The sequence below is a fragment of the Manacus vitellinus genome, unplaced genomic scaffold (genome assembly GCF_001715985.3).
Source record: "Manacus vitellinus isolate BGI_N305 unplaced genomic scaffold, ASM171598v3 scaffold_1_pilon, whole genome shotgun sequence".
NCBI lineage: Eukaryota > Metazoa > Chordata > Aves > Passeriformes > Pipridae > Manacus > Manacus vitellinus.
In genome coordinates, this window is record NW_021939396.1 from 17,094,371 (window position 1) to 17,118,034 (window position 23,664).

The following is a 23,664-nucleotide window of genomic DNA, read 5'->3' on the forward strand; positions in this document are numbered from 1 at the left end:
CACTTGGTGCCAAGGACAGCTTAGACCCCTTTTCAGATCCTCTTTACCAGATTAAATCAAGTCAAGCTCCCAGACGGAGCACAAAGGGAGTGGGGGGGCTGGACTCACACCTCACAACTCCTCTGTAACACTTTCAGGAGTCATTCACCTCTCCAGAAATCCCTTTTTATTAAGCTGGACCTGCCACAGGACACAAAATGTTCCTCAGGACCTGCTCACTTTCCACTGGTGCCTTCACCCAGCCCGAGGCGAGGACAGGGCCCTGTCCTGGCCCCACAGGGCCCTGGCCCTACATCACGCGCCAGGATGGGCCCTCCAGCTGCCGGGGGCACAGGAGTGGGACCCGGCAGGATTCAGCTCAGCCATTGCCTCCACAGTGATGCGGCAGAAGCCTTAAGCTCCTTGGCGAGGCCCCGTTTGTGTCCCTCTGCCAGGCGCCCCAGGACCAGACCACCCGCTCACACAACTGCTCACAGCAACCATTTGTGATGTTTCAAAAGTTTTTGAAGTCCATAAATGGAACTGTTGTCCCAAAATGGGTTCTTTCAGCTGGTGTACATCAGACCCACTGTGTGCTGCGGAGTTTTATATTGAGAGTCATCATGTTTTTTTATGAAGTTTCCCTTTCTNTCTGCCGGCGCCAAGATGGCGGAGTACGACCTGACTACTCGCATCGCGCACTTCTTGGACCGGCACCTGGTCTTCCCGCTGCTGGAGTTCCTCTCCGTCAAGGAGGTACGTGGCTGTCCCAGGGGCTGGAGAGCCGGCTGCGGGAGCGGGAAAGCGGCAGGCTCTGCAGAAGCTGACGGTGCCTCCTGTGGGCCTGGCGCGCCTTCTCCGGCGCCGCGCGGGGCCGGCCTGGCCCGTGGGGGGACTCGGAGCCTCCGCAGGGAGGAGCTCGGGGCTCCGGCGTCTCGTGGGTCGAGGGCGAGGCGTGTGGGACTGCCCCGGGCGGGACGGGAGCAGGGCCGAGAGGGGCCTGGGGGGGCCGGTCCCGGATCCCGCTGCGCAGCGCCCCGGCCGCTCGTGTGCGGGCAGCGCTGAGCTCATTCTGCGCTTCCTCCTTCCTCGGGTTTGGCGCAGTGTCTTTCCCTCCCCAGTGTCCGATGAAGAGAAGAGCGAAAGCTCTCCTTCGCAGCCGCAGGTGTACTCCCACAGCGAGGGACACCCCCGCGGCCGCGGAGCTCAGGGCGGTCTGTGGGCCTGCACCAGTGTAGATGATTAACTCCAATTTGAAACGCTTGTCATCACAAATTTGTGTTGAGAACAAATGTCAAGTCCGTTCTAGAATTATCTCTTGTGGGTTTTCTTATATATTTCGAAGTTTTATTACTACAGAGAACCAAATAATGCTGAAGATAGTGTAGACTGATAAGAGTTTAGCCTAAAGTATACGAAGTACTCGTCTGAGCTACTTTAAAGTGGAAGCAAAATGCATAAAATGACATAAGTTTTGAGTTTAAAATAGATGGTTTTTTAGCCTTCAGAAATTAACTGATAGACCATGCATATATCGAGACTTGACCTAACTAGTTGTGTCTAGCACGTGGATTTTCCTTAATGTCTGTCATCTTGGGGGCATTTGTACTATTTTAGCATTTGTAAGTCGGCTCAAGTTAGTTAAACAGACTTATTTTTAGTGTTAATCTTGAATAACAGAGTGTTCAGAGCCCAGTTAAACTTGCAGGTTCTATATTTGAGATGTCCATAAATGTGGTGTGGTGAGTTGTAATACAGCTCTTGTGCGAACGTATTTTTGAGGAATACTCCAGATTTGGCCCTCACGTACATCTTGAAGACCTAAGAGCAGTTTGCAACTCACAGCTAAATTATGGGGTAGGATCTCTAAAAAAGAGTTTGACAAGTACAAAAGCACACCATCCAGTTGTACAGCTACTCTGAATTTATTCTTATGCTTTAGACCTGGCAGCATATTTTAGATTAATCTGTGCTGCAATTAAATTATAAATTTAATCCTGAGCATCTCTTCTGAGATCCACTTTAAATAATATAACTAGTCTGCACTGTTCAGCATTTTATTTTGTGGAAAGCATTCAGTACTTTGTAAGAAAAATCTGACAAAGGTTTTATTATTTTTTAAAATAGATATATAATTTTTGCAATAGGAATTACTATTCCTGTTAAGAGAACAGTAATGTTACTTAACTTCTAACTAGTCTTTGAAGTTCCTGCTTTCATAAATAGCAGGAAGTTTTTGGTATCCTGCCAAGATGGAAAATGTAGAAAGGCTTTATAGTAAGCACATTTAATGACAGAGCTGTGAGATTTCGTGTTTAAACAATTCAGTTGTACAAGAGTCTATAAACTGTGCCGTAGAAATAACTACATAATGTGAGTTGAAACTCTTTAATACCATTCAGATAAATCTGTTAATAATTTCTATTTTAGATATACAATGAAAAAGAACTACTCCAAGGAAAATTGGATCTCCTTAGTGATACCAACATGGTGGATTTTGCCATGGATGTGTACAAAAATCTTTATTCCGATGAAATTCCACACGGTAAGCTGCTCATTTAGATGTAAAACTTGTTTTACCACCTTTCTATCTAAAATGATAGATAACTAGTGGTAATCTGCTTGTTGCATTCAAAAACTAGAATACAGTTTAACTTTGGCCTTAACAAAAGGAGGTGCAATACTGAGACAGATAGAATTCCCTAATCCTGAGAAGTTTGGGTTTGTTGGTCTGTCAGGAATGTAATCTTTGAGTGATGTCTGAAGTATTTCAATGCTGATTTGATAATTTCAAGCACTTGAAAAGTATAGCCTAATGTTGCACTGCACTAACTTTTCATCTGTCAAATTAAACACTATTGCACAATGATTTGATGTCATTAGACTTATTCATGAAGCATCCAGTATGTTAAGACTAGAGTTGCTTTGTAAGTAACTCCATTAATCTGTCTGTGTGTGGCTGATTTTTAGACTTTGGAGAGAGAAAGATGGTTCTGAAGATGCTTTTCTGAAGATGTTTCCTCAGTTCTGTCAAAATATAGATAGCTGTTTGTCTAGAAGAAAATAAATTGTATATAAGATTATAATTAATATGAAACTTAATCTCTTACTATCTTATCCATGATTTTGGGAATTTTCCTGTTTACGTCTTAAATTTCTATCTTCTTGAGGAGCGTCTTGGAGAAGGAGAAAATTATGTTATCTTACTTTCTGTAATTTCTATCCTTTATGGGTGTTTTGGTTTTGGTTTTTTTTCCTGTTGTTCCTTTTTTCAGGTTTGGGGGTTTTTTTTGTTTGGCTTTTTTTTTCCCTGACCTAGTCTTTGAATATCCACCATCTTTTTTTTTCATTTTGGGGAATTCCTCGCCTTTTTCTAAACTAGTGGGACTACAGTCTGTCTTGCCTGCAGCTTAGAAGGAAGAGACTTGGGTGCTTTTGCATTCTGCCTCTGAGTCTTGCCTTTAGACTGCAGAGATGGCAGTTCATCTCTTTGGAAAGATACGAAGAGAACTGATAGCATTGGGACATTGGAGTCAATGATTTGACCAAACCTTTGCTGGCATTAGGTGTTGTACTGAGCACATATGCAGTGATGCGTGGACTTCTATTGAGAACCAGAGTGTCACTTCTGTAATCTAAGAAACAGATGTAAGGATTTCCTCACTGTCAGGTTACTTATCAGCTCTACTGATTAAAAAGGGCATATCAGGGCTGTAAAAATCTTGAAGCTGAATATCACATAATGTGCTGTGTGGGAAGGGACCCACAGGGATCATCGAGTCCACTCCTGGGTCTCCTCTTTCTTTCCCTGCTTCAGCTTTTCTAAACTGTTGAAGAACATTACTGTTATCAGTAGTAAATAAGTAGTAAATTAGCAGTAAAATACTAAAGTAGTAAACAGCACAAGAAATAGTAAGCCTATGTCTTCGATATTCTGATTACAGCCAGTTATTTAGGCAGGTTGCCTAAGGTTATAAGGTCACAGCTGCAGGAAAGTTGAATGAATTTTGTCGCTAGGAGACATCTGCCTTCATTGTAAACGAGCAATTTCCACACTTGTAATGTTTTTCTTATACTCTTTTCAAACATCTCTAAGACTTTACATCATCAGTTTGGCAGGATTTTTTTATATGATGACTTACCATTGTTTGATATGTGGCTTTTAGTCAGTTAACATAAGCAGAGCTAGTTCTCGCACGTGGAGTCAGTTATTCGGGGTGCTTGCTTGCACAGCTTCCTATGCAAAGGCCTTAACTTACTCTGGGATCTCTCTGGTGTGTGCCATCCTTATGTATCAGTGCTTATCAGAATGTGTGTACAGACAGGTGGTTCTTATTTGTGGAATCACTGACTTCATTAGAAGTTTATGCTGATTTTATTTTTTTTTAAGACTTCACTGTTTAAAGTACTCAAAGCTAAGTTCAGTTAACACAGTTATACTTAGAAATGTCCCTGCACAATTTATAGTTGCTTTTGTCTTGTCTTCCATGAGATCAACTTACAATTACACACCCAGGAGATGTCGCAGGAAAACATTTTCGTATTCTTAGTAAGTCAACTGAATGGTTTTTCTTTCATCTGTTTTCCCTTCCTCTTTTATAATCTCAAGAGTCAACGGAAGTTGGAGATAATTTTTCCTTATTGGAACACTTCCTATCAGGCAAGTCAGATTTAGGTTGGGTCACCATTATGATGTTGGCCACTTTGGATGTCCTGTTCAAATACCTGGTTAGTCAAATCACAAAAGAAATGTCTGATAGGTTCACTGTGGCATTGAATGCTCTGGTGTGTGGCATACTTTCACATTTCCTGCATTTTTCTCCTGGGATTTGGTCTTGGCTTGTCTGATGCCAGATGTTTCTTGGGTCACATAGCCAGTGTCAGGGTGATTTTTTTCTTATTTTTTTTTTAACACGTAGACTTTTCTGAATTTTATTTAAGGCTTCATTTTACTGCATTGGTAGCACTTGGTCAGGAAGTTTGGATCTGTGTAAAAAAATCACCCTATTTCCTACCAATTTTTCATAAAAGGCTTAATGTTTCCATTAAGCATGCAGAGTGCTCTAAATCATAATTTTGCAGATTGAGCTGCTTGAAATTTTTCCTGACAGTTTTCAGTTTAGTGTTCTGTGAATGTGCTTTCAGAACCTGATCATCAGTCAGAAGAAAATCAACCTTAATGATATCATGAGACTGTTTACTTTTTCCCAAGTTTACTTGGAATAAGTGAACTTAATTAAAATTAAAAGGTTGTTTCTCCCTTAGTGGAAGCCTGAAGATTCCTTGTCTAATACAGACTCTGTTCCACCTGTACCTGCTCTTTAGTGGCCTGATTAGAACTCCACACAGGAGGAGAAGAACCAAATATTAGAAGCTTTTTATTAAGTCAAAGAATTGTTAGATACCTCTGGGTTTGTGACTTGACTGAGAGGACAACCGAGGTAGGAATAGGGAAGATGTGTTCAAAAGTCAGCACCATATAATTACACGTTGGTTTCTGTCACAACTTAAGACATTATATAAAAATATTTTTGTTTTTGTGTTTAGCTTTGCGTGAGAAGAGAACAACTGTTGTTGCACAGCTGAAGCAGCTTCAGGCTGAAACAGAACCTATTGTGAAGATGTTTGAGGATCCAGAGACCACGAGGCAAATGCAGTCCACCAGGTAACTTCTAACATGGTTTCTCAGGGTGGCTTGTTGGTACCTCTGAGGTGTTGATGATAGGAGTGCTTTCTGTGCAACAACTACAAAGAAGGACACTTATTTCCAGACAGTGTTTAAGTAGTGCTTGTGGTCAGATAACTGAAATTGCTTGGCATAATTTGTTCTCTTCAGTGCTTTTTCCTGCTGTGTAAAAGACATCTATTGATCTTAATGTTCATGAGTCAACTTGGGACAAGGGACAGTCATCATTCAGTGCAGTCCAATCACAGCCAAGATTTGTTTTGGGGAGGTGGAAGGGCTTTTTTTGTTTGGGTTTTGAAGGGATTTAGGCTTTTTTGAGGGGAAATACGAACAAAAACAATTCAGAATCTCTTTTCTGCCTTCCACAAAGCATTATGGAATGCCATCTTAGTCTGGGAGGCCTGATGGATAAGCATCTGTTCAGCCTCAGAGCACATATTTCTTTCAGGAGTTCTGTCCTTTTGCCCCTTACCCTTCCCACCCCCAAACTGTTCCAACTTTTTGGTGTTAGGTGGTGCTCATAATAGTCTTTTTAAGGCGCATCCATTTCTTCTTAATTTGCTTATGGGAGTAATTAAAGTAGAATGAATTGTCTGTACATTATATCTAAGGTCTATGAGAGTTCTGTTGTGGTTAAGCTTGAATTGGGTTCTGTAGGAAAGAGTTCAGCTGTAATCACTGAGGAGTACCTGCACCTTCAATAGAGGGGTGGGCAGGTATTTGTTTGACATAAATTACTGCTTGTTGCCTGTACATGGGAAACATTGTTATTACTGTTGTAAATGTGTCTGACAAACGCTGGAATATTAATTGGATTCTTTCTTCAGCCTTACCTGTCCTAAGATTTCAAACAGAGCATACTGCACCAGATAGAGCAACTATGGCTCAATTGAATTTGAATAAACTCGGGTTTACTGGTTTCTTACAAAAATATTGAATGCACAAACTCTTCTTTCTAGTCTGCAGAAATCTTTGAGTATACCTTTGTTTGGGAATAAATCCCCTGAAGAATATGGGTCCCTGGAGGGGGAGGAACTTGATTAGAATTTACTCTTTATTTCAAACACAGATTATCATCCTTTTTTTCTTTCCCCTATTTTTTTCTCCCCAGTGTTTTCTCCACTCTTTGCATTGTTTTCAGAATTTGTTATAGAATAATTTAGAACTTAGTGCAGAAATGGTGAAGTGCAGTATACTGTGTCTCAATGTGCACATGAAACAACATGTCAGTAGGAATCATGAAATGTGCTTTGCAGCACATCAGAAAAAGTTTATTTTCTATTCTGATATCACCAGAATGTACTTAATCTTCTGCTTTAAAAAACGTTAACTAAGTAAGCTGCCTTTGTATCTAATTTCAGAGTAGCTATTCATGTAAGATAATTACATTTGCTTTATGGCTTGGGGTTATGCAAAGCCAGGAGCCACTCATTTTGGAAGTGTAACTTTGAAAGTGAAAGGCCCAATCACCATTAGTTAACTGCCTTGAAGTTATTAACTGGGACTGTCTTAAAGGAAGGAATTCCTGGTATTATCACAACTATTCACATCTAATTGAGTGTATAGAGGTGTTGTGCAATTCTTGCTTTGCCTTTATCCAGTTTTTATAGTAATACTTGGCCTAGGATTCAAATTACTAAAGTACTATCATTTCTTGGGAAATGTGCTCTGTTACTTGACTTTTGATTCACGGAAGTTGGTCAGTAGTACTTAAAAATGCCATGTTTGAAAGCAAGAGATAAAGTCAATAAATGCATGAAATATAACTTGCCTAATGCTATAGAATATTAACCCTGCTACTCATGCAGCAAGTTTTGTTTTACAACTGGTATGTGATTTTTGTTTGTAAAATGTCTGGAAACTTCGTAGGTCAGAAATTCTGGGTTTGGTTATTGGGCAGTAGTTCCAATCCAGATGATTTGGGTTAGATAGTAATGGGCAGAGTTGGGCAGATAGATGTCCAACTCTCTAGACCTTGAACAGTGTGCTGTAGATTGTAGAAAGCAACTTTTGATTCCTTGCCTTTTGTGAATTTCTACTGGTGATTTGGAATCTCTATCAAATTCAGAGCTGCGTATTATCAGGGCTTTAGATCACAGCTTTTGATCCATGACAGCACTGCTTGGAATATGAAAGTTTGGGAAATGATGTGTAAAGGAGACTTAGCAGGTAAAAGTTCTTTCATGAATAAGCCAAAACATGTCACTTCTCTAAGTTGGAGGACGTTGACTTCAAAATTTTAGAGGAACAGTCAGTATTACTCATTCTTGAAGTATCTTCCACTGGAACAAATCCATGAAATTATTTAATTGCTTTCACAAGTATTATTGGGGATTGTCATTCTTGGCTCACTTGGCAACCTGCCAGTTCCTTATAGAATCTTATACCATAAGTTCTAATTAAACAAACATCTTTGCAGTCAGTTAATTTCAGAGTAAATGGGAAAATACAGTAAAATATGTGTGCAAGGGAGTATCTTTGTACCAGGAAATTTATAGCTTGCCTCCTGGAGGCTCAGACTTTCTTTTGATCTAGATAATACTGCTTGTCCTTTTAGTATTAATGTTGAATAAAAAATAGTCTTCAGAGATGTGACCATGGGTGAATTAGATGTTTAGAATTTAGTAATACGATTATTTTTTTATAGTTTTGTGTTCTGCAGGTATTTGCTGTGGTAGAGATATTCTTGCTAACCACTGTGCCTCAGTGCTAACAGTGGGATAAGTTTCCTTTTTACTTGTATTTACTTTAGTCTTAGCTGGTTTTTTTCCTGTCTCCTGTTAAAATCAAGGCTGTCTAGAGTAACTACTCTGGAATTAGAACATGAAAGTGGGAAGAGCTGAGTGGCATTCTTTATTTAAAAATATTTAAAATTGGAATAATTTTAAGATTTTGAAGCTTCTTTGTGACACTTTAGGAATTGATGGCTCTATGTTTCTGCAGCTGCTTTTGACCAACAAGTGGAGGAAGATCACATAAAATTTGTGCTCAATTTTGTGTATTTTACCTTTAAAATTGTGTTGCACTGTGTAGTGTGTTGCATGGTAACTATCAGTTTGCTTTGAAAAAACAGCACTTTCTATCTTTTTATTATAGAGATGGTCGGATGCTGTTTGACTATTTAGCTGAGAAGCACGGGGTAAGTGTTTTATCAGTTGAGTTCAGTTCAAAGTATCTCCACCCAAGCTCTCTCAAAGCTGACAGCTTTGAGAAATTATGGACTAGCATTTTGCCCTGTCTCCTGTCAGTGTAGCTAATAGGCAGAATTCCTAATGCTAATATATTTATACCTTTGAACTTATAATTTTTATACAAACAAAGCTGAAATTTAATGTTAGCTGCACCTGTGTAACTACGATGTGCTTTACTTTGCAATACAGAATTTCACCTTTTTCTAATATTGGTATAATCTTTCTTTCCATGGCATGGATTGAGAGCATAATAGTTTTCTATTGTCTTTTTCTGTGTACAATGTCTTTGGAAAAACTACAGATTTTGAAGCTTACTCTACTATTAAAATTGGCTTGTGACAGTATGTTTCTTTTTTCCTAGTGAATAAAACTTTTATTGTATTCCTTTTCAGTTTAGGCAGGAGTACCTAGATACACTCTACAGGTATGCCAAATTTCAGTATGAGTGTGGTAATTACTCAGGAGCTGCAGAATATCTCTACTTCTTTAGGGTTCTGGTAAGTTTTGGTTGTTTGTTGGTTTGGGGTTTAGTTTTGGAGTTTGTTTGTTGGGTGGTTTTTTTCAATTAAATACTTAAACCAGTAAAATGTCTGTATTAATTCTTAGAATATAATACTTTTGATCTTTTTGAGGCAATTACTGTACAGCAAAGTTGACAATAATTGTTAATAATTATCAGTATTGTCCAGCAGTTCTCTTATTTTTAAAGCTGAATTCAGAATTGTTTTTTTAATGTGTAGGTTTTGTGGTAACACTTAATTATGGAATACGGCAAAATGAATACTGTTTTTTGTGAATACTTGTTTTTGTGCACAGATGTAATTAACAGTAGTGAAAAGCTTGCAGGTGGATTGAATGTAATTGGTGGTAGTGGTAAACTGCCAGCTTCTTATCTGAACTCTCATCTGTCTTCTCTTGAATTTTGTGATGGATTTAAGAGTATAAGTCATCTCCCTAGGAAATGTAAACAGCTTAAATGAAAAATGTAGAAGCAGATCCATCATCTCTAAAGCAATTCTTTTCATGTTGTTGTAATCCATATCATTTGTTACTGGTGGGAGTGAATTTTGAGAATGAAGATTTAATGTCTTGTAAGAATCTCAACACAGTAAATTTATTGTTGGTGGCCAGTGAATGTGCTGTTTTACTAACAAATGGAAATTTAACATAACTGCTTGAAAATCCAGGTACTGTAGCTAGAACAGCTGCAGTATCTAAAAGCAGTTATTGTGAATAGCTTAACTGTAGTTATGTGATTTGGAATCAGCACAGTGCATATGAACCTGCTAAACTTAAAGTATCTGCTAAGTTGGCACCTTAGTTGTCTGCAAGATACTGACTTAGAAGCTGTGTGTCTCCTAGACATGTGGAGTGATTGCTGAAAACATGTGGTGGTTCATATGTTGATGCTATCTAATCTCTATTCCCATCTACAAGTAATCTTAACTCTGAGATACTGCTAGAGTAAACCACAATAATTCCTGTAATCTACTATAATTAAAGAAGAAAAATTGGGAAATATATCTTTAATTAGAAGAATAGGGTTTAAAATAGGAATGAGTTGAATTCTTAGTCTAAATTTTGATACTAAAGCTGACTTTCAGTGTTATAGGTTCATTTTATGTGCTGAGAGAGGAAATGAAAGTTACATGCATAGGTTTGTGGGCAGCTGTCCTTAATTCTTTGTGCCTTAATTCTGGGCTCAGCTTTATGTTCTTTTATGTCAAGTAACTAATTTCAAAAAGTGAAGTATTGGTTTTGTGCTGGTAATAGCTTGGTATAGGACTTTGTTACTAATTCTGATGGGAGAAGATTTGTTTAAAGTCCTGTGTGATGTAACATAATCTATGAAAGAACTATTGTAACCAGTCTGAGAACAGAATTTGACACTGTGAATGACCTAGTGTAATTCATTCCTGTATAAAACTAACACATCTTGACCTCAGGGCTACCCTTCCAGGAAATAGTCACTGCTGCAAAGTTGCAGTTTTACTGGACATTTCTGTAACAAGGACACCTTTGGGCACAGCGTTACCAGAAAGAACTTGCAATGCTAACTTTTTTAGGTGGTTACCTACTATCATGAGTTCTTGAGGAACCTGCTTTGTAATAACCTCGTTTTAGTAGTTCAGAAGCATTTTTATATGGTGGGAAAAAAATAATTTTGGACCCAGTGTGTCATCTGGTGCTCAGCCATTTCATTTTTTTCTTTTTTTTTTTTAACTTAAACTGCAGCAGCATGGAGCTTACTTTGACAGAATTTCCTGGTTTCTACTTCAGAAGTTTTACTGCTGTTTTCTATGCCTAAACTGCTTTTTCTTAAAAAAGCACTTAATTTTGGAAAGTTAAGACCATGCAAATTTGATATTTTGTACGTTAAAAATACAACCAGAAAATATCTTTCTTAATTTTAAACATAAATAATAATTTAAAAAAAATTATAATAGTGTGACTTTGTTGCTGTTGTTGAAAATAGGTTCCAGCAACAGACAGAAATGCTTTGAGTTCTCTTTGGGGAAAACTGGCATCTGAAATACTGATGCAGAATTGGGATGCAGCCATGGAAGATCTCACAAGACTAAAGGAGACCATAGATAATAATGTAAGTAAAATCTTGGTTATGTTAATAAGGTGAGATGTTAGACATGCTAGTATTCAAGTTTTATTATAAATCACTTGTAATCTTTTTTAGGAGTATTTACCACCTTTTCACTTGATACCTTCATATTAGCTGTGGGAGAATCAAAGGGTGCTCGTGGAAAAATAGTGAAGCCTTCTTTTTCAAATTGCTTTCTTCTTAACACCTTAAAAAGAAGCTATATTTTCAAATGTATTTCCAATATATTTCCAATAAACCAAAAAAATCTTAAGGATGAGTTTGAGAGCAAGATACTTCTACAATTAATTTTCTGTAAAGAATAAAATGGATGTAAATAGGCTGTGTTATTATCTCATGAAGGCAATGTTTTTGGAAACAGTTCTCAGCTATTCAGGTTTCTTACCGGCTTCTGAGTTCAGATGAGCACCAAGAACACAAGGGGAGAGTAGGACTGCAGTACTAATTCAGAGCAGCTGAGGGGATTAGGGACCTCTCAGTCTTCCTCTTTGCTCATGGGCCTTCACTGACCAAAGATGGGAGTTTTACTCTCCTGAACCAAAGGCTTGAAAAGATGTTTGGTATTTTGGTTTTTGGTGTCCCCCAATTGTTTTTTGTCTATGTGGCAGATAACTAATGTTAATAAATTTTCTTCTGTTAATTTTTTCACCTTTATGATTCTATGTGGTTATAATAGAATATTTGACTTAGGCATTACACTCCAAGATTTTTTTTAGTATAGAATCATAGTAGTTAATTGTCATGCTCTTTGGAGTGATGATTAGTTGCTGTGTCAGTTCATTCTTAACATGTTGCTTTGCAGTCTGTCTGAAGTGCTGCTGAAATTTGAAGCTAATACAGCTACTTGGTCCAGCTTGGAGCTGAACCCTTATTTGTGCATTATCAGCTGGTTTAAATGAAGATACGTTCTTATTTCTTGGCTGAAAGTGATTATGGCATTTCATCATTGTCTGAGGGTGTAGGGCAATAAAAAGCTTTTATGAGACTTTAAAAAGTAAAACAGAAAAGCTGGAGAAGCCAAGTAGTTTCTCAGATCACATCTGGAGAGGGAGTACAAGAAACAAAATTCGAGTTTAAAAAGGGAAGTAATACCTTAGGTTAGTATGGTGGTCTTGGAGAACTAAAATCTCTGCTTTTGCTGTAACAATGCAAACTTTGGCAAATAATTTGGAATATAATATTGGAAAATTTATCTCAAACTCAGCCTGAGGGTGATGATAGTTAAAAGGAGTTAGTGGAAAATCACAAAATTTTGAGCAATTAGAGGTTCCCGTGGGTTAATGTTCAAGCAAACTTTGTGTCATATTTGACTTAAACTAATGTTACATTTTCCTTCAGTCTGTCAGCTCTCCACTGCAGTCTCTTCAGCAGAGAACGTGGCTCATCCACTGGTCTTTGTTCGTGTTTTTTAATCATCCTAAAGGGAGAGACAATATCATTGACCTTTTTCTCTATCAGCCACAGTAAGTTGTGTTGTACTATATGGGGGAGTCTTTAAATCAAAATTAAGGCATATGATTTGAATATGCAAGCTTGTTGAGCTTAGGGCTGCAGGGGAAAATATTGTCCTATTTTGATTTTATAAAAGCTATTTAGGAAGTATTCTTGAGGAAAAGCTGAGACTAAAAATGAAAATTGAAATACTTTATTTGTGAGAGGACCAACTTATTATATGTAGATTTAGGAGTCTAGAACAGCTTAACACTGAGAAATTAGAATCATAGAGTATCCTGAGTTGGAAGGGATCCCCAAGGATCATCATCGACTCCAACTCCTGGCCCTACACAGGACAGCCCCAAGAATCACACCATAGGCCTGAGAGCATTGTCCAAATGCTTCTTGAATTCTGTCAGGCTTGGTGCTGTAACCACTTCCCTTGGGAGCCTGTTCAGTGCCCAACTAACCTCTGGATTAAGAATCTTTCCCTAATATCCAACCTTAAACCTTCCCTGATGCTGCTTCATGCTGTTGCCTTGGGTCCTGTTGCTGGTCACAAGAGAGTAGATGCCAGTGCCTTCTGCTCTGCTTCCCCTTATGAGGAAGCTGTGGACTACAGTAAGGTCTTCCCTCAGTCTCCTGTTCTCCAGGCTGAACAGACCAAGTGCCCTCAGCCACTCCTCATATGGCTTCCCCTCTAGAACTTTTGCCATCTTTCTTGCCCTCCTTTGGACACTAAGAGCTTAGTATCTTTAATATTGTGGTGCCCCAAACTGTATGCAGTACTTGCGGTGAGGCTGCCCCCGTGCAGAGCAGAGAAGGACAATCCCCTTTCTCAACTGGCTGGCGATGCTTTACTTGATGCCCCCCAGGACACAGCTGGCCTTCCTGGCTGCCAGGGCACTGCTGACTCATATTCAACTTGCCATCAACCAGGACCCCCAGGTCCCTTTCTGCTCTTCAGCCTTTCATTCCCCAGCCTGTACCTACATCCAGGGTTGCCCTGTTCCAGTGATTGCCCAGCCTTCTGATTTGTGTGTCAGGATCTCTCTGCAGGACCCCTCTGCCTTTGAGGGAGTCAACAGCTCTTCCCAATTTAGAGTCATCAGCAAACTTAAGTATACCTCTGAGTCCTGCATCTTGTCCGTATTTTTTCTTTCTAGGTATCTCAATGCAATTCAGACAATGTGCCCACATATCCTCAGATATTTGACTACTGCAGTCATAACAAATAAGGATGTTCGTAAACGTAGGCAAGTGCTGAAAGATCTAGTCAAGGTTATTCAACAGGTAAGGTTTGAAATATCTGATAATTTCTGCCATTTAATGGGACTTCATAATAACTTTCTTCTAATAATATATGCCTGGGTTAGGACTTGCAGCATTTTGATGCTTGTTTTTTGTCAGTGAACTAATTTTTCACTGAAGTAACATGCACATTGATCAGTGGTAGCAGAGTATAATTTTTCCCTCCTTTCATGTAAATGAGCAATGAGTACAATAGAGTCTGCACTCTATTTTCTGTTCAGTGAGATATGTGAAATGGCTTTGGATCTGATTCTTTTTGAGCTATCTCTGCAAGGAATTGTTGTATGAATAAGGGTTCTTTATGCATTTTAAAACCACTGAATTGTGTGTGTTGATTTGCATTCACGTGCATTTTCTTGAGAACAGTTTTGTTGTCACAGTTACATGAGGATGTAGACATGGACAAGAGCAATAAAAGAATTGTGCTTGATAGCAATCAGTGGGGTTGTGGCCAAGATTTTTAGCTGAAATCAGCATGCAACTTGTATAAAAGCCATCATGCCTGTATTCAACTTGATAATGTTGTGAATAATAAACTATATATATATATATGCATATACATATGTGACAGTGCAGTTATTACAGTTATATCCATTTCAATCATTGAGGTAACTACCCATGCAAAGCCCAGTCAAAGCCCAAGGATCAGATTTTAAGCCCACATTAATCTGTTCTTAAGCATTAGTGTTCACAAAGGAAGTAGCATGAGAAGCTATAAATTAGTATTAAGACTCATCTTTTATCTAAAATCTGATTGTAGCATCGAGCTTCTAATGTAATATGAACTTCTAATACTTAAATAACATTTTACAACTTCTTTTGCTTTTGTTTATCTTGTACAATTGGCACGAATAAAAAAGGTCATTAGGGCGTTCCTCTGGAAAATACCAACTTGGGCTTTGATTTTGAAATTTCTTACCAAATATTTGTTTCTTGGTACTGTTCTACTCTGTATGGTTCGTTATATTAAATCATGATGTGGTAGAGGTTTTATACATTGAAAGTGGATCAGACAGGATAATTATTTGTGTGTAAGCTGTTTGCTCTAGTAGCAATAAGAGATTGTTTATACTTGGAATATCTTTGCAAGTATTGAACTTGATAGGTAAGCAATTTGTTGTTCTGTTAAATTTAAAAGATTATTAATCCAAGAGTATTTTGCATACTGGATGTTAATTACTAATTAATTGTTAACTAATTGTTACTAATTAATGGTTAACAAGCATAATTTTGATGCAAAAAACATTTACCCTTAAAACTGAATTTTAAAACTAAATAATGAGACCATAAATACAGGTTTTTGGGGTAGGAAAAATAACTTTCATCCATAAAGAAAAACATCTTTCTTAATAATTCCCTTAATCTGCTGATCTTACTGTGTGGTAAAGCAGATATTGACAGATATTGACTTAAGCTGTTTTAAAATATGTATTAGACACACTTAAGGGGATGTTCAATTACATCTGAATTTACACAGTTGTGTATAGATCTAGTGTTGTCTGTGCCTGGTAATTTAGAACGTTGAATAATTTCTGTAATGCCAAAGTAAATTGGACTTATTTTGTGTATAGAAAGTAGCATTTTTATTAGTTATGTTGTCCCTGTAAATCACTAATCATTCAGTTTAAAGATGAAGGATTTGGCATTGGAGTTGTCTGTGAAATCAGAATTTAGGAAGACTATTCTACCATGTTTTAGAAATTTGGAGGTTTGATACAGAGCTGGTTCTAGTCTCTTGACACTTTGCTAACCCAAAGATTGCAGCATTAAATGCTGAAGGTGGAACTATACCTCTGGTTGTTTAACCAGTCTATTGGGAGAAAGCACAATTTTGCATCTTTTATAAGAGGAATTGGGAAGTTCAGGTGTGGTTTTTTTTTTTAATGTGATATATGGACTCGTTTCTGCTATTAATTTTTTTTTAAAGAACATAAGGAATACTTGAGTAACCACATGGCCTTGATTTCTAATGTTGTTCCAATTTTTTATCTTGACAGGAGTCCTACACATACAGGGACCCTATCACAGAGTTTGTGGAATGCTTGTATGTTAATTTTGATTTTGATGGAGCACAGAAGAAGCTGAGAGAGTGTGAAACAGTAAGACTTAAAACCTTAATAAGACTCCTTTTCCTTTAAGTGAAGACCTCTAAAATTCACAGTGGCCAGCTAATTTGTTTGAAGTGGTGTTTGATTCCATTGCCACTGTTTTCTGATGAACTTTAATTCATGGTTGTTTGGCAGTGGGTTTTTTGACAACTCATTTTGTAACATTGAAACAAGACTTATTAGTAAGGATATGGCTTTAACATTATGTTTTAGAAGTTCTAGAACAAGGAGCAAATAGGTCATCCTGCATTTGGCTGAGCTTCAGGCTTTCCACATCTTGGAGTATAGCAATAATTTTTTTAGATGTACTGTAGCTGATCTTAGTTACTGACAGTGTCTACCAGCAAATTACTAGTTCCATGTTTGTTCTCAGTGTTCTCTTTCTGCTTACCCTTGCAGGTGCTTGTGAATGATTTCTTCTTAGTGGCCTGCCTTGAGGACTTCATTGAGAATGCCCGTCTTTTTATATTTGAGACTTTCTGTCGCATCCATCAGTGTATCAGCATTGGGTAAGATAGCGCTGCAATTTGTCAGTGCAGAAAAATTACTCATGGATGACAGTTTGACACTGTAAACTTTAGTAGTAAAATATTCAGTTGTCATATAAAATCCTAACTGAAATCTCATTTGGACAGTTTCCTTCATAGTTTTATAACTCTGATGTGATATACTTAAATTACTACAATCGTATTTCAAAGTTGAATTATTGTGTTTAACTTCAAAACAACCTCTCTCCACCACTCCCAACCCCCGAAAAAAGCAGTGCTTTCAAGATAAAAATTTGCCATGGATCTTTACAGGATTTAATGGAAACTTTCATACCCAGTGTCAAAGTCCTGGTGTCTTCATTTGGAGCTCAGTTCCACACATTGATGTAGAGTGTTAATATTAAATTAATGCAAATTGCAAATACAGTAATTGCTTAAATTTATTTATATTTGGTAGATACAGATACCCGTGTCTGTCTTATTGGTATGTTTTTGGAAAATTATAAGAATCGTGTTGCTTTTTCCATTTATTAAATGGAAAACAATGGATCTTATTCTCTGGGGCACAGAGTGAGTGATCCATCTGTAAGAGTTATGTTCTAATCACCAAATATGTCTGTTGTTCACTCAGATTAATTTTATAAATGCTGACTTTTTAAATAGATCAGCTCTGATGCCTTTCTTACAAAAAAAACACCCTAAGCAGGAAGATATTATGAGCACTTGAGATCTTTCCACTTGGCCTTTGCTGCATTCCCCATGTTTCCACATCCCTTAAATTAAAAAGAAAAAAGTGAAAAACTCTCAATGTTATAAAAATCTCAGTGGTAGAGAACAGTGCAGAGAAAGAGAAATTAAGACTGTTACATTGATCAAACTCAGTGGAGTCTTGTTATCAGCCTGCATCCAGAGCAAATGTGTGCATTTAGCCCTTTGAGGAAGTGAGTTAACACTGCCTGATTACAAAAGAAAAGGACCTGAGAGAAAATCATCTTAGTTTTGCAAGCTTATTGAAAGGATTGCTTTTTTATGGATAGGTATAGTTGGAGAAAGGACTGATTCTTACTACTTTTAATCTCTAGTCATTGGGTGACATGTTTGTTGTAATTGCCTTTGGAAAATACTTTTTAATCCTTTGTATCAGCTTGAAGTAGTTAATCTCTTTGATGTAAAAGGGAAACAGTGAATTTCGAACATTTTAGTCAGCTGAGTGTATAGGGTTCTAAGCATAGTCTTGATAGTAAATGAAACTAGGTGCTGGGAATAGAACTCTTCCATACTTAATTTTCATTTTTATAGGAAGGCTAATGCTTCATCTGAAATCACTTAAGCAGAGTACTGCACATTTAAGCATAAAGGGGGTTTGGATAAACATTTGGAAGAAAAAAAATGTAAATATAATTCTCTTGAGGATGGATTTTTGGGAAATAGAAAGCCCAGTAGTGTCTTGCTATTTTCTATAAATTATTTTTAGTGCTGTGAATGCTGCACATTTTCAAGTACAAGTTTGCAATGAAGCTAAGCTTCAAACTTTTTTAACTGGAGAGTAGGTGTCTTTGTAAGAAGTCCGCTTCTCTTACGTGTCTCAAGTCATGAGCAAAGAGTCTGGAGTATGTGTGTTAAGTATTTTTCAAGTCTCTGTCAAAAGATACTGATAAACTGTGGGCAGCATACCAGTGAGCCATTATAGCAGAAATAGCAAGCTTTATTTAACAAATCAAAGTTTATGGTAGATAACTGTCACTTATTTAGTGTATATCACTTATTTTACAGTTTGTATTTTTTGTACTATGTGTGGTGTTTCAAGTTTAAGTATGAAAGGAGATAGTGTAGTTGGCTGTCCTTGTTAGTGTGTGTGATTCCTAAATATAGGTAGCAGTGTCCTTATTTTATAAGCATTATAGTGTGTTCTGAGGCAAGTGGTAGATTTTGTGCTGAGACATTTATCTCAGGCTGACATGGGTATTCCTGCCACATACCACTAAGGTAATTGCACATGGAATCAATCTTCAGTAATAAGGTGGTCCTCAGTAGGTTATTGTGCTTTCAATGGTGGACATGAGCCTTAAACTTCTTTGCAAGCTGTAACAATCATTAGATTTGGGCTGATTAAGTGAGATGCATAAGTATTGCATTTCAGACTTGCTTCTGAAGAAATTAGCCAGCTGAAATGCTTTTAATTGGATGTTTGACTGAGGCATCATTCTTGCATTTCTTTGTCCACAAGTGATTTCCACTGCTATTGCTGGAGCTGAAAACTAGGCAGTTATACCACAGTGCTTGATAAGTACTGTTTAACTATTCAGAATGAATTTGAAAACAATTAGTGGGAAGCCTATTCCTTATATTAAGTGGAAAATAAATGCCTGTTTAATTTTTTTAACTACTTAACATCTGCTAGGCAGCTGACATTTTTCCAAAGAACAAAGCTTTATCAGTTGTAAGTTAAAATTTATACATCCCAAATCATCATGCAATTGGTTTATTGTTTGAAATATCATGTTTAATAGGGAGTAATAGATGAAGTTAATTTTGAACGTGTTTTGGTTAGTTTGTTATGCCTGTATTTAATTGAAGAGCTTCATTCTTCTTTTGTACTGTACACACAAGAAAACTATATACAAGATGGTCTTCTTTGTATATGATGATGTGTGGAGTTCAGTAACATTGCCTTTTAAGTAAGGGAAAGTAACAGTTGCCCTAGCATGACCCAAATAAGTGAATTTCCTTATAAAACAGAGGTACAGAAATTATTAAAAAACTATTTTGCAACTGTTTTGGAGAAACAACCCTTTGAAATTAACTGTAACTTGAAATGGTAGACTAGTCTTTGCATATTAATAAAATTATTCCATTTTTATTGAATTATAGTGGTGATCTTTATAAACAGTGCTAACCTATTATCTGCTAGGTGATATAAAATACTTTGTAGTTTCTGGCTTGGAATGACTCTCTAGAAGTCTGTGCCCTCTTCCCCTCCAGTTACACAGGGACTTTATGTTAAGAAAAAAGTAAAATACAGGTGCAGTAGGTTGGAAGGAACCTCTGGAAGTCATCCAGTTAAATCCTGTGAACCCAATTACAGCTTTGAGCAGGACCCACTGCAATGTTCCATGATGCTGCTTGAGGCCTTGACTAGTTGATTCTTGACTATGTCCAAGAATAGAGGTTCTACACTAATCTCAAAGCTGTGTTGCTTACCTCCCCATTGTAGTGGCAGTAGCCTTTCTGTGGCATCTAGAGGAAGTGTTATTTTATTTGAATCTTATTGATGTTTCTAAAAGAGAAGTATGAGAATTACACACACACTACATTCTTTCAGTTTGAAATTTCTTTAGTTTCAAGTCAAGTACTTAACATCACTGATTTGACATAGTAAAGCAATTTGTACCTTTATTCTCTTGAAATACCTCATGTTCTGCCTAGATGACTGATAATTCCAGAAAAATTTACATCCCTGATATTTTTTGTTTTCGCCTGCCTTTACAATTGTCAGTTCAAACTCAGATTAACAATTTACTGGAACGGTATCAGCTGAGGTTGGATTTTATTTCTCCTTGTTTCCCCTAAGCTCAGACACTTTGTTTCCCATTCGTTGTGTTATTTTGCTGAAGTGACTCAATGCAAGTCCAGTACTTTCTTTTTTTCTATTCACCTCTCTTCGTGTTTATCTGTGACAAAAAATTTAATTTGCTTTTATAATTGGGAGAAAGGTGAGAGATCAGGGCAATATTGGAGAGAATACTGCATAAAGAAGAGTATGTAGATATTCAAGCCAGGTAGATGAGGTAACAAGTGATAGATTATAAAGTATTTACTTGACACAGATAATCATCAAGAAGAAAATCACTTGAGTTGGAGGAAAAATATGTTCAGGCAAGATGGCTTAACATGGTGAGAACTTGACCTCTTGTGCAACTCAGCGTAGCCAGCTGGCTCTGGGGTCATGCCCGGAGCCCTTTACCTCATGTTTGTTACCTTAGTCTGAAAGCTGATGGAAGAATGAGCGTTACAAATGTCTGCTATGAGCCAACTGCCAGCAGGAAACTAAAGGAGTTAGCTGGAAAGCCACAGGAAATGCTATTAGAAGGAATTATTCCTGGACAAGAGTGCTTGTTTCATTAAGAATTTTTCCTTTCTCGGTTCTCCCCCACCTTCCTTCCTTGAAATTGCAAGAAGCCTGAGCATAGTGTATCTGTCACATCTTCTGTACCAAGCTCTGTGTCATGGCTCTTCTTCCTGAACTTTGGAGAGAAATTTTCTTGCTAAATGTTTTCCTGGACTAATTAGTCTAAACTTTCTTGACTGCTGACTGCATTTAAATAAGAATAAAAGCAATTCAGTTGTTTGTTTTATAGTGATGGTGGTGGTTTTATGTTAGTGGTGAAATTACTGAAATGGAAATAAAGAATGTTCATGTAGGCAAGGTTTAATAGAAATATGTGCAAATTGTGCAGGTTGAGATTTAAATGCAGTATGGTGTAGTTCAGACTAAGTATATACTTCAGGATATGAATTTCTTCCTTGCAGTGTAAAACACTAAGGGTGAGAAATGTGCAGGAGAGAATGTTTGTAAGTTTTAAAGTCATTTCAGTCAATAAAAGCTTCCTAGGTATGCAGTACTTATTGAATACAAATCTTGGACTGTGCCAAATTTTGTGGTGGTTTAACTTGTATTCTGAAGTCCCTAGTCATGTTTACCAACATCAGAGAGGTTCTGTTTCACCATTTGATAAGTTTTTTATCTTTTAGTATGTTGGCAGATAAACTAAATATGACTCCCGAAGAAGCAGAAAGATGGATTGTCAATCTAATTCGAAATGCACGATTGGATGCCAAATTGGATTCAAAACTGGTAAGACTGTACATGGAATCACAGAATCATAGAATGGTTTGGGTGGGAAGGAACCTTAAAGATCATCTGGTTCCACCCCCCTGCCATGGGTAGGGACACCTCTCCCTATAGCAGATTGCTCAGAGCCCCAACCAACCAGGTCTTGAATACTTCCAGGGCATCCACAGCTTTTCTGGGCAACCTGTTTGAGTGCCTCGCCACCCTCACAGTAATCTAAACTAAACCTCCTCTCTTTCAGTTTAAAGTCAGATGGATACAAATGTATTTTTCATTAAATTTCTTCATGGGCAAAGAAAAACAAACAGTAGAAAACAGAAGTTTCTGTTCCTGTATAAAGTGTGGTAGATTTCATTTATTGTGTTTTGATCATGTCTGTAAGATGAGCTGTGAAAGTTTTGAAAGCAGAGCATTACATTAAAGGCTTTTGCATTCTTTGTGATTGTTAAATTTATTCTGTCTTTGCTGGGTTTTAGGGCCATGTGGTCATGGGCAACAATGCAGTCTCACCTTACCAACAAGTGATTGAAAAAACCAAAAGTCTGTCTTTTCGTAGTCAAATGTTGGCTATGAACATTGAGAAGAAACTGAATCAGAGTGGGAGATCTGAGGTTGGTATAAGGTGTTTTTCTGAATTCTTGCTATCTTCCAGTTGTGAGAGATAAATTTAATTCTTGATCTATGCCTTAATTCATCAGATGTGCCTACTTGTAGTTGTACTAGGAATTAAATTGCAAAAGGCTTACTTTCTTATAGCGAGAATTAGACAGCGGTTCTTGCTTTCTTCTCACCTTTCGCCTTGTCACTAGATACTTCTTTTGTTGCATAACTGTTTCTGTCATTTGCTGCTCTGCTTCCTTACCTGAGAAGGGCAGATATTGAAGGAACCTAGGAAAGTAGTTACTTTTTCCAAGTGAGTTGTACTTCCTGTAGGTGAATATGTAGTACTGAAAGAAGAATGGTGCTTAAGACTGGAACGTGAAGGAGGAGTTGTGCAAAACCTGAACTGTTAAACCTATTCAATGAAATTCTAGCGAATATAATGAATCATCAAAAGGTTTTAGTGGAACCAGTGAAAATGAGAAAGTTGGCAAGATCATCTGGTTTTGCCTCCTTCCACATTACAGTATGGGAACTCTGTGAGGGAGAACACCACTGTTAAGGTGGTCCACTAGGGACCCAACCATACATCTTTAAAACTAACAGAAAAACAGCCAGACAAAACAAACCACACAGTAAAAGAGCTTAAACATAAAAGTCTTATTGGGCTTTCTCACTGCTTGGCTGAAATACTGATGGAAGTTGAGCAAGCAGTGGTGCGTTAGTTTATTCTGTTAATGGGAAGTCATGTGAAACTTTTGTGCTACTATTTTCTTTTAAAAATATAGCTAAAAAATTAAATTTATATTGGAATCTTCTAGAACTTTTCATTTTTGAAACTACTAGCTTGGAGAACTCAAGCTGTACAACTCAATTACAATATGCATTTCTGCTGTATCAACACTTGCTTTAAACTTACAGGGTATCCTTCACTAATTACCAACATTCCCACTTCATAGCCATATACAGCGTTAGAAATCTTTTAAATTAGTGTCTTATGCATTTCAGTAACTATTAGATAATATAGTAACTTCTTCTAATCCTTATTTATTCATTTTTTAGGCACCTAACTGGGCTACTCAAGACTCTGGCTTCTATTGAAATACTTCTGCAGTGAGGAGAAATCAGTTTATTTGACTGAAAAGCACATAAATATGTAACTTTTTTGAGAAAAGGCAACTATATGTTAGATCTAACATAATCTGAATAAAATTGGCTACTTTTAACAGTCTGTGTGTCTCTGACTTGAATACATCCTTACGTTTTATATGGGGTTTTTAGCGCCATAGTATTCTACAGCATTTTGGGTCACATTTTGCAAATTTTAAATGTTAGTTCTGTGAGATTTGTTTGTACCAAAGGATGCTTTTGTTCCCAGAGTTGTCTGAGTTTGGAAGC

General features: G+C 37.4%; 1 protein-coding gene across 1 annotated transcript; it reads left to right on the top strand.

Moving 5' to 3' along the window:
• Positions 1-627: 627 nt before the first annotated feature.
• On the top strand, positions 628-23,497 carry EIF3E (eukaryotic translation initiation factor 3 subunit E). Its single transcript, XM_008923182.3, has 13 exons — positions 628-735; positions 2,410-2,524; positions 5,527-5,644; positions 8,762-8,804; positions 9,249-9,353; positions 11,333-11,458; positions 12,812-12,936; positions 14,074-14,200; positions 16,216-16,317; positions 16,726-16,835; positions 21,567-21,669; positions 22,143-22,277; positions 23,329-23,497. The coding sequence occupies exons 1-13, from the start codon at positions 646-648 to the stop codon at positions 23,365-23,367; spliced, it is 1,338 nt and encodes a 445-aa protein (XP_008921430.1). The 5' UTR covers positions 628-645; the 3' UTR covers positions 23,368-23,497.
• The last annotated feature ends 167 nt before the right edge of the window (positions 23,498-23,664 follow it).